This window comes from Corvus kubaryi, unplaced genomic scaffold (genome assembly GCF_017639235.1).
Source record: "Corvus kubaryi isolate FWS band 111438036 unplaced genomic scaffold, C.kubaryi_AGA036_p1.0 37301, whole genome shotgun sequence".
Classification (NCBI taxonomy): Eukaryota; Metazoa; Chordata; class Aves; order Passeriformes; family Corvidae; genus Corvus; species Corvus kubaryi.
In genome coordinates, this window is record NW_024581094.1 from 21,719 (window position 1) to 33,240 (window position 11,522).

Here is an 11,522-nt window from a genome sequence, read left to right on the forward strand (position 1 = left end):
GCAACCTGGCTTGTATCAGGAATCGCGCAGCCAGAAGCGATCATCCCCCTGCACTCGGCCTTGGTGAGGCTGCAGCTCGAGTGCTGCGTTCAGTTCTGGACCCCTCACTTTAAAAAAGGACTTTGAGGGGCTGCAGTGTGTCCAGTGAAGAGCAACAAGGCTCATGAAAGGACTAGAAAACATTTCTCTTCTGAAGAATGGCCACGGGAGCTGGGGCTGTTTAGTGTGGAGAAGAGGAGGCTCAGAGGGGTCACATCACATCTGTGACAGGGTGTAGTGAGGCGGGGTCAGTCTCTTTTGCTGTGCCTGCAGTGAGAGGACCAGGGGAAACGGCCTTGAGCTGAGACAGGAGAGATTCAGATTAGATCAGGGTGGTCAGGCACTGGAAGGGGCTGCCCAGGGAGGTGGTGGAGTCATCACCCCTGGGGTGTTCAGGAGGCACTGGGTGATGTGCTTTAGTTACAGTGCCAGTGCTGGGGGGATGGCTGGACTGGATCATCTTGAAGGTCTCTTCCAACCTTGATTCTGTGATTCTGAGGGGGGGGAGCTTCTCTGAGGCCCCAGAGCAGCTCAAGTGCTGCTCTAAGGCCCCGACAGCTCAGCAGTCCATCCCAGCATCCTTGAGTTTACCAGCACATCCAGGGACACATGCAGGGACACTGACACCGTGGTGGGATGCCTGTACCACCCACAGGTCCCAGTGAGCCTGTAAGTCCAGCTGGGACATCCAGATGTGGCCCACGTGTCTCTGAGGTATGTGGGAGGGTCTGTGGAAAGCTGGGTACACCTGGGGATGTGCTGGAGGACATTTCCTTCCCTTTGTGACCACTAACCACAGCCTCATCTGAATTTTCCACAGCTCTGAAGCCCAGGGGTACATTGGAAACACCTGTAAGATCCAAAGGCAAGAAAGAGGGAGATGAAAAGGGTGCATGACAACTGAGTTTCCATGATCGCTTGTTTCCTGCTTCCCTCCAAAACTGGGGCACAGAAATAAAGCCTGCTGGGTAGAAAGGAAGGGAGAGAGTTAAACCAGAGTGATGCCTGAGAGGGAACTTGGATGCAGGAGACGCTCTGTATTTGTCACCAATATGGAAAAGGCTGCAGTGTCATAAAGGGTTTTATTGATGGAAAGGATCACTGTTACAACAATGAGGCTGCAGATTCCTCCACAGGACACTCTGGGGGGGGAAATCTTGAGCCCTGCGTCCCCTTCCTCCACCAAGGAAGGTGAGAGTGTGCTGGGCACTTCCCTATGCTGGGCTTTGCCATCAGGAGCAGTTCAAGACCTGGAAAGAGAGCAGGCAACAGGAGTAACGTTACTGCAAAGCAGAGGGGATGAAATTCCCCCAAGCCCCAGTGATCCTGTGGCCCCTTGCAACAGCAACAACAGGGCATGTCCTCCACTTCCCAACACCCAACTGTCCCTGTCCCCAGCTGCCTCATCTGCAAAGAAACTCCAGACTTGGACCCCAGCCATACCATGGCTTCTGAAAAGGACAACCCTCACAGAGCCCAGGACTTTGAGCTCCCAAAGCTTCTCCTGCAAAGAAGAATGGGGAGTCTCTCTCGTAAGAGAGCAATGTGGGTAGGTTTCTGTAACAGTCCTAGTTAAACTCTTAAATTATAAAAGCCAAAAAGCATATGCTCAAAACCAGAAAGCCATAAATCCTCACTCTGTGCCAACCCAGAGGACAACAGCTCAGTTATGCCTGGCCATGAGGAAGCTGGGAGCTCAGGGGACTCCTGGATGCAGTCTCCTCCTAGTTCTCCCCAAAATCACTGCAGTCCTGTGGTTGCCCCTTTTGTGACCCCAGAGATCAGTACCTGGCAGCCTCTCCCAGAGCTCAGCCAACAAAATTGATGACAACGAGATGGAGAATGGTGTTGGCAAAGAGGAAATCAGCAAACGCCCGCTCCGGTGAAATGCCCTGGAACTCGCCCTTGTTCTGGGGGTTGATCTGGATCCGGAGGCAAACTGCACAGCAGAGAAAGAATGAGCCAACAGTGAGCACAGCCTTCCTGGGGCAGCCCAGCCCAGGCAGGGCCACTGCTCCACCAGGAGAAAGTTACTCCATCATTACTACAGATGAGCAGGACATGGCAGGGAATTTGCATGGGGCTGTCATGGGGTCAGTGCTCCCACAGCACCACACCACAGGGTGCCCAAGTGAGTCCTGAGGGGAACAGGCTCAGGGCAGGATTGGACTCACATAAAAGTGTGGATATTTCTATGTCCTCCATTGGGCGTGTCAGGAACACAGAATGATTTGCGTGGGAAAGGACCTTAGAGATCATCTCATTCCAACCCCAGAGACACCTTCCACTATCCCAGGCTGCTCCAAGCCCTGTCCAACCAGGTCTTGGACACTTCCACGAACTGGGGCAGTCACAGTTTCTCTGGGCACCCTGTGCCAGGGCCTCCCCACCATCAAAGGGAACAATTCCTTCCCAATTTCCCATCTATTCCTGCCCTCTGGCAGTGGGAAGCCATGCCCCCTTGTCCTGTCACTCCAGGCCCTTATCCCAAGTCCCTCTCCAGCTCTCTTGGAGCTCCTTTAGGCACTGGAAGGGGTTCTCAGGTCTCACCGCAGCCTTCTCCCCTCCAGGCTGAGCACCCCCAGCTCTCCCAGCCTGTCAGCCCCCGAGCTGGGGAGGGCTGCACAGAAACAGGGTGGGTTGGGGGTATTCTGGGGAGCAGCACCCTACACGTGTCACTCCTGGACTCCCGGTTTCACCGAGCCCCTTGGCTGCAAGGACACCTGAGGGCAAAAGGATCCGGGCCGGACCCGCAGGTCCAGAGCTGCCGAGGAGCTCCTGCCCGCCGGGAGCAGAACGGGGGGCTCGGGGAAGGGCGGGGGGTGCTGAGGGTACCGGGGACTCCCCGGCAGCTCCGAGCGCTGCTCCAGGACACCCGCTGCTTCCTAAGGATGCTCGCGATGCCCGCGGGCGCGGCGGGGGGAGGCCCAGGGTAACCCCAACCCGCGCTATGGCTGTGAGGGGGATGGCGGGGCCGGCACTGACCGCCCAGGATGAAGCTGCCGACGGCGGAGATGAAGCCGCTGAGGAAGGAGTTGAAGGGGAAGGTGCCGACGCCGAGGCAGTAGCCGAACTGCAGCGCGCCGGTGAGCAGCACGTAGAGCAGGAAGGCGTCCAGCGCCTTGAGGCGCCCGGCGGTGCCGCCGCCGTACTCGGACAGGAAGCGCCGCGCGACGGCGCGCACCGAGCCCGCCATGGCCGCGCCCAGCCCCGCAACCGGCACCGCGCAGGCGCCGCGCCGCCCTCCCGCACTGCGCACGCGCGGACCGACGTGGCGGGAAGCGATAGGGGGGCGGCTCCGGCTGGCTCATGCGCAGAGAGCTCCACGGGGGCCGCGCCCCTGGTGCTTCGCAAGAGCCAATAGGAGCCCAGAGGCGCCTGTTGCTGGGCAGATTAGAGAGCCGTCCCTTCCGAGGGCCAATGAGAGCGCAGCGCTGCGGGCGGCGCCCTGCGTGAGGCGGCTCGGCTGAGGGGCGGGCGGGGGTCTCCGCCTGAGGGACTGGCCGGGGTTTGTGGCTGAGGGATTGTCCGGGATCTGCCACGAGGGTGGTGGAAAACTGACCTGTGTCGCCCTGCTTGGAGCTGGGGAAAGGGAAACCACTGCTTTCGTTTATGTATTTTTTTTTCTTTGAAAACTATCGTGACACTGAGCCTGAAGTGAGAGGAAAACAACTCTGCTGCTTTTAGGTTTCTGAACGGGGGAACCACTTTTCAGTAGACCAAAGCAGAGTTTTTCTCTCAACATCCATTCTGTTTAAACCATTCCAGCCTTCCTATCTCTCCAAAATGAGGGATGCTCTCACTGTGCCCAGTGGATGCTCCCACACAGACTCTGCAGTGAAGGCAGGGCATTTTCCTGCCGTAGAACCACAGACTGGTTCAGCTTTGGAAGGGATGTTACGACCCGCTGCAGAAGGTGAGGGTAACCCAAGTTCTTGCTGATACTGATGTATTCCATTTAGTGTCTTTCTGTAACTTTTCTTGTCCTGTCAGCTGGAAGCATAAGGGAATATGCACAAATCACAAAAGTCTCCTTTTGCAGGCAACAACAGACACAAGACTGTGGTGGTTCACTGTCTCATCCTAGAAGTCTGCTGTGGGGTGGCAGTCACCTCACTGTGGCTGTAGTTGTCACCTCACCGTGGCTGTAGTTGTCACATAGGTGTCAACCCCTTGCCTTGATCTCAAGTTGAATAGCTGAATGTGACAGGATGTGGTCAGTATGACAATGGCAATAACTGTGAGATGAGCCTTCACAGAGGCCACCAATGAGCAAGTGACAGAAGAGCAGCACCTAAAACTGCTGGAAAGCTGTACCATGGTATCTCTGGGCACTGACTGCATTGACAACTTGTGCAGACACTTGATTGTGAATCCCCGGTAAGAGATATGGGGGGAACACTGGACCCTGTGGACACAAAGAACATGAGCTGCAAAGGTTGTACATTGGTACCAGGCCCAACTCACCCCTCTAAAGCAAGAGGTAAGAGCAGTGGTCACAACAGCACAGCCTTTCCAGAATTTACAGTTCCAGTATTCCTGAGACTGGTGGATGCTGGAGATCTGTGATGTGACATCTCACTCTCGGTGAGCCACATCACCAGCAGCAGATGTAGCTGCAAGAAGTGACAAATACCTCTAAAGTTTGAGTTATGTGTTGAAACTCCTCAGCTCTTATCTCCATAGAAGAAGTTTTTACAATATGAAGAAAGAGTTAAGGTTTCTAGGACCCGATCACCATTGATTAGCTTGCACCATACTAGTTTTTTCACCATTTTTGTGTATTGAGTGCACACACCTGTGAAAACTTAAGCCCTCTAATGATGTATGATGCAAATCAAAATATAATTGCATCTCTCTATTGCACATATTTGCTAGATGGTGGTAAGGCAAAGGGGTAGAACACAGTGAGAGCAGCACACCCCGACCTCAGATGAACCGTGGCAGACAGGACCGTAAATGAGCTGAGGGTGATGAGCCCTGGTACAGACCGTGGATTAACAACTGGCAGAATGACACATGAACCTGCTGGAAACACATTTCACAATATCATCCTGGAGTTCCCACTCCTGCATCAGGACCTCCTCATTACTAAACATCGTATGCTACTGACTTATTACTAGCTCTGGAAACTTCAGCAAACTAGAGGAAAGCATGTCACAAATAAAGAGATGGGCTGTAGCCTGGAATCCCTGTCTTTCCTCCTGTACTAAATGGGTACTGGTACTTTTGTTTATTTGTTCTTGGTGTGTGGTGATGGAATTAAACCCAACCTCTGAAATTATTCCCTCAGGAAGAAGGAAAGTATTAACTGTCAAATGTGGAGTTTTGATTCTACAGAAGTGAAATTTTCAGTCATTAGTGAGACACTAATGAGTGTCCTTTCCTCCTCTCCACAACCACAAATGAGCTGATGGAGATGAGGGAGTCCTAATTTAAGTAAGAATCTGGGGTACTCCTTCTCACTGACTTAGCAAATGAACTTGGCTTACAAGTTCTTGCAAGGGTGTGTTTCCTGCTCACTTCAGGTCTCTGCTTTAGGAATCCATGTTAGTCACCTCATTTCTAATACTGAAGAGAGGGGAGGGGAGAGGAGGGGAGGGGAGGGGAGAGGAGGAGAGGAGGGGAGGGGAGGGGAGAGGAGAGGAGCATGGCTTAAAGTAAATCTTCAGTGTGCATGAAAAAATAAATATTCACAATGAAAACACAAGGGAAGTTGTGGCAGGGAAGGTGAGACATCCCCATGCTTGGAGATATCCACACTTATCGAGAGAAGGTCATGAGCAGCCTTGTCCAGCTTTGCTTTTAGCAAGGACTGGACATCCAGAGGTCCTTCCCAATCTCATTTTCTCCATGGTTTGATTGTGCTCTTGCCGTTTTTCACAAGTGTTTTCCCACAAGGTTATTTTCAGATTTCGATACCTAATTGGTCCCTGAGGTTTGACACAGTGAGGAAACACAAGGCTGCAAAGCACTGCCACTATTATAAAAAGGAGCTGAAGAGAGAGGAAATTTATTTGCCAAAAATCAATTGTCAAACTAAGTTAAGGAGAAACAGAATCAGACTCAGAATACTTTTCGTACCATCCTGGATTGTTGTGAATATGCTGGTAACTATCTGGAACATTTCTTAGAGTTTGGGTGCAGTTTTTTGAATAGGGAAAGTTTAAAGGGGCATTGACTTGGAAAACTGAACTTTTAGTCTTCAAACTAAAGTAAAAGCCTTTAGCTGTTACTGAGGGAGTTTCTTGGTTTAGAGGACCATTCTCAACTTCCAGATAATAACTGTCCATCTGTGGTATTGTATGTCCTATATTTCATATGATTTATGAGAGGGAGGTTGTTTTGTATTGGTGTTTTTTGAGAAACAACCATAAGACGATGCCAATACACTCCTGTGTTTTGCTGGAAAAAGGGCACTAAGCGGAAAGATTTGATGGGAATAGTGCATTAAGAAGGGTTGTAGCATCCTGTCTTATATCTATCTTTTTGTTGAGCATTTGAAGAAAGAAATTTGAGTGTCTTGTTTGATGTGGGCTATGAGGTAAATAAGATGCACTTGCTTTTCCTGGAAATTCCCTGTGCTGGTGTTTACTTCAGTCATTCAGAAATACCTGAAATGAGTCTGAAATTAATCTAAAAGCAGACTGAAATATCCAGATAACATAATAGAAAAAAACTGGGAAACACAAGTGCAAAACAAGACATGTTCCTTTTTAGGGCGAGGAGGGCTGGTGTCTGGGAGGAAGAGGAGGGAGAATGCAGTTGAAAAACCACAGATGGGACCTGGAAAGGCTGCAGGAAAAGAATGTGATTGAAGGGCATCAGACAGAGTTTTCAGGTTTCACCTCACGAGGTAGTGGGATGGTAGTGTAGTGCAGTAGTGCCATAGACTCGGTGCACTGGACAGAGTACACGTCTGACCTTGGGGTGGGGTGTTTTAGGGTAGAGGGATGCTTGGAGATGGGGGCTCTGAAGAAGAAAGAATGTCCATCAGCATCAGAGTTGATCACTGGAGCTGTAGAGCCGAGGGTAAAGAAACAGACCATTTCCCCACAGTTTTTCACATTCCCTCTCTCACACTGGTGCTTGCTGTAGCATCCAACCATTGCTCTGTGCATTTTGCCTTCTCTCAGTGGCAGCAAGACAGCCTTAACGTTGTAGCATTGCTGTCTTTCTGTCTGGCCTCTTCTCTGTAAGTCTCTACCTCTCTCTCTCTTTCCCTGTCTCCTTTTAACTGCAGTAAGTTTCTCTTTTGCAGGATTAATGTATCCTTGAACCAATCTAATCTGCCTCAGAGTAAGTCTGTAGTGTGATTGCATTCCTCTGTGGTAAGTCTCTGGACACAGGTGAAGTACTCACTCTGGGCATTTGGCTTTTTCCAGTATTTGCTGGAGGGTGGATGTTGTCAGATCATTCCGAGTTTGTCCCAGGGTCTAGAACATCTTCTGCACCTCTCTCAAGTGTGCTGTGAGGGAACTGTAGGAATAATTTTGGCTGGGGTGAGGACTCAGTCTTACAAATGGAGTTTGGGACTCCTTTTACACGACCAGGATTTTTAAAATGTGGTTACTGTGGCTACTTCAGTCCTTTACAAGAGGTTTGTTGCTGGTATTGCCCTGTAATGTTAGCAAAGCCAAACTGACACATGTTCAGTTGTTTTCCAGCAGTTCCCAAAACAGGTCTTTTCTGTTTCTGCCAGCAGTGATGCCTCAATGAACCGCACAACTGTAGTGGAATTTGTCCTCTTGGGACTGGCTAACAGCCGCCGTTTGGAAATCGCCCTCTTTCTGTTCCTCGTCATTGCCTATTTCTTGATCCTGTTTGGAAACTTTTCTGTCATCAGCATCACTCTTGTGAATCATTTCCTTCAGACCCCGATGTATTACTTCCTCAGGAATTTTGCCCTTTTGGAAATCACTTTCACCTCCACATTCATGCCCAGCACCCTGTACAGTCTTCTGACAGAGAGAAAGACAATTTCCCTGCCTGGTTGTTTCCTTCAGATGATGTTTTTCTACTACTTGGGTACCTGCACGTTTTTCCATATGGCAGTGATGTCCTTGGATCGCTATGTTGCCATTTGCCACCCTTTGCATTACACAGCTATTATGAACAACAGATTTTGCCTGCACCTGATCCTGAGCTGCTGGGCAGTGAGTTTTCTATTGATGTTTCCTCCCACCATTATGACTGTCCAGTTGCCATTCTGTGGTCCCAATGTCATGAACCACTTTTACTGCGACGCTTCCCTGCTGTTGCAACTGTCCTGCACAGACACAGGGCTCATCGAAGAACTGATGTTTGTCGTAGTCATTATCATCCTCCTTGGTACCTTAACAGTAATTGCTCTTTCTTATGGCTGCATTATTGTCACCATCTTGCACATACCATCTTCTGCAGGTAGGAGGAAGGCATTTTCCACTTGCTCAGCTCACCTCATAGTGGTGATGGTGTTTTACAGCACATGTATTTACAGGTACATCCGCCGGGCACAGCGAGGTGGGCAGGACTCTGACAAAGTTCTTTCTTTGTTCTTCTCTGTGCTGACTCAGATGCTTAACCCCTACATCTACTCGCTCAGGAACAAGCAAGTCAAGCAAGCTTTAAGGGAGAGCATTCTGAAGTTTTCTGGCTCCCTGAGGCAGCCGTGAACGGCGGAATATCCCATCCAAGTAACTGAACTGTTTCCCAGATGCAACATCTGTATTGTGAATTAAAGATGCTGATTGCAAATGGTTTGTGCTTTCTAGGTGTTATGTAGCTCCTTCTGTTAGCAATGAAAATATGCCAACACAGAAAGGATTTTCTGGTCTTCCGGTACCCAGCTTCAGCTTTGCCCCAGTATTTTCCCCCCTTGCTGGGATGTGTTAGCCTTAGTGAACAACCAAATTCCCACTCACACCTCCCACCCCACACTGGACAGAGCAGAGGCAGAAAAGAGGAAAAACAGAAACAAAAACTCTCATAGATTGAGATAAAGACAGAGAGATGGTTTGCCAATTTCTACCAGGAGTGAAACATACTGGATTTGGGGAAAACTAACATAATTTATTGCCAACTAAAATAGTTTAGATTGTGAGAAACAAAATTAAATAGTAAACACCTCTACTTCCCCCTTTTCTGTGCTCGAGTTTATTCATTCATTCCAGACTAGTCCTCCACTGTCCCCAGCAGTGCAGGGTGGGTGGGGAGGGTTATGGTCAATGCATCATGTTTCCCCTCTGCTGCTTCTTTCCTCTCACACTTTTCCTCTGCTCCACTGTGGGTTCTCCACAGGCTATGGAGAACACATTGAGCTACCATTCTACAAAGCAAGTACAGAAATACCATTCTTATTAATATTTTCATTTTTAGAACTTCAGCTGCCACAAAGCTATGTTTACAATCACTCCCATGTGCAGTATAACCACCAACAAAATTCCTTGTCCTCCCTCTAATTCAGTATGGGACAATCCTTGATCCCAAGGACAATTCATGGAACATTTTGTTTCAGTCTGTCCATAAAGGCATTTCCAGGTTTGGGGCTAGCTTTGGCCGTGTGTAGTGAATCCAGGGATATCCACCAGTAATTTTCACAGCTGTGTGGATAGTCAGGAGAACTTGGAATGGTCCTTTCCACTTTTGCTTGAGTGGTTCTTCACTCCAAGTCTGGCTATATACCCAGTCTCCTGGGCAGTTCGATGGAGTCGAACATCCAAGGTCACTGGTGATGCTAAAACAATAAACCTAGGCAAGGATGAGAGTGTTTTTTCCCAAAGTTTCCCATATTCCCTCAAATTGTGACTCCTTACCACGTGTCTTTCCCTGGGTATAATTACAGCCTGACATTGTGTCCCGTAGAGGATTTCATATGGGATTATTTCTCCTTGGAGCTTGGCTGAATTCTAATTCTCAGCAATGCCAGAGGAAGAGCCTATGGCCACTCAAGTGGTGCTTCCTGACAAATTTGGCCAGTGGTCTTGTTGAACCTCATGCCGTTGGTCCTTTGGACACTCACTGTTCCCACTGACTGTGGCATTAGTGTGTCCAGGTGTGAGTGTCTGCACAGAGGCCGTTTGTGTGTGCAAAAATATTTAATGTAACAAGTGACACCAGGACCCTGGAAGATCACTTGTTCCTAAACAAATAATAGAGAACAGATTGCCAATCCCTAAAACAAACAAAATAATTTACAAAAATAATAATAAGAGACAGGAGAGAAGAGAGAGAGGGAAAGGAGAGAAATGTATGATTATAATAACTAACATTGCATTCAAATGAAAAAATTTAAAAACATTTCTTCTCATTATTTCCTTCAGTACCTGTTATATTTTCTAGTTTTTTCTAGCTTTAACCCCAGCTGGCAGCTAAGCACCACACAGCCACTCACTCACCTCCCCAGGGTGGGAAGGGAGGAGAATCAGAAAAAGGTGAAACAGGGCTTGAGATAAGAACAGTTTAATAATTGAATAAAAGTAAAATATAATACTAATAATAACAATGATAATAATGAAACAGAGAGGGAGGAATAAAACCCAAGGAACCAAGGGTGCACAGCACAATTCCTCTCCTGACCAATGCCCAGCCCATCCCTGAGCAGTGACTGGTGCCTTACAGGCTGTGATGCATTTCTTCTCGACTTGATACATGGCAAGCGGGGAAGGTAGAAATAAGATAGTCATCACAACATTTCTGACCCTGGAATTCAGGAATATCCCAAATTGCAATCTTTTCTTTTCCTCCTTCCCTTGTTGAGCCCCATCATCACTGTGATTGGCAGTATCCTCATTTTTGTTTTGGTGGTGGCTGATAGGCACCTCCACAAATCCACGTACTTCTCCCTGTGCAATTTGTCCTGCTTAGATACCTGCTACAGCTCCACCATCCTGCCCAGGTTATTGTACAGCTTTCTGAACGAGGACAAGAGCATTTCCATTGGCAGCTGCACCCCACAGTTTTATTCTTTTGGTTCCACAGCAGTCACTGAGAGTTTTCTCTTATCCACGATGTCCTGTGATTGGTATTTAGCAATATCAAACCCCTTCAGTCCAGAGCTTTGTAATTTTTAAAAAAGAATTTAATTACATGCTGGTAACTCTTAACTGGCTCCACACTTCTTAGACATTTCATATTCATATTTGTTTGTAATTCTGCTCTCAGCTGTTTTCAGCCATTTATGTGAACTTCAAAACCTTTCTTTTCTAGACCAAACACTGATGGCAAATGCAAACATGAGTTCTACAGACATGCCTTACCCAGCATCCTCTTACAAGGTTTATCTCACTGAGCAGAGAAGGATGTGCTAAAAGTCTAATGGAACAGAGGACAGGCCCTGAGGTGCAACGTTTAAACCTGTATGTTTGAGTGCAGGGCTGACCCAGATCGGGGTGGAAGAAGGGAACTGGGAGTTGGGATGGCTGCTGGGTCCTGAACGTGTCGGCAGTGTGTGTTGCTGTCACTGTGTGTGTTGCTGTCACTGTGTGTTGCAGTCACTGTGTTGC

General features: G+C 48.6%; 2 protein-coding genes across 2 annotated transcripts; one reads left to right on the plus strand and one right to left on the minus strand.

Moving 5' to 3' along the window:
- Nucleotides 1–1,102: 1,102 nt before the first annotated feature.
- On the minus strand, nt 1,103–3,271 carry DAD1 (defender against cell death 1). Its single transcript, XM_042027763.1, has 3 exons — nt 3,025–3,271; nt 1,828–1,978; nt 1,103–1,289 (listed from the first exon to the last, which is right to left on the minus strand). Exons 1-2 carry the CDS (start codon nt 3,233–3,235, stop codon nt 1,848–1,850), a joined length of 342 nt encoding a protein of 113 aa, XP_041883697.1. The 5' UTR covers nt 3,236–3,271; the 3' UTR covers nt 1,103–1,289; nt 1,828–1,847.
- Nucleotides 3,272–7,564: 4,293 nt separating this feature from the next.
- LOC121664614 (olfactory receptor 49-like) lies at nt 7,565–8,704 on the plus strand. Its single transcript, XM_042028019.1, has one exon. The coding sequence runs from the start codon at nt 7,755–7,757 to the stop codon at nt 8,691–8,693; it is 939 nt and encodes a 312-aa protein (XP_041883953.1). The 5' UTR covers nt 7,565–7,754; the 3' UTR covers nt 8,694–8,704.
- Nucleotides 8,705–11,522: the final 2,818 nt, after the last annotated feature.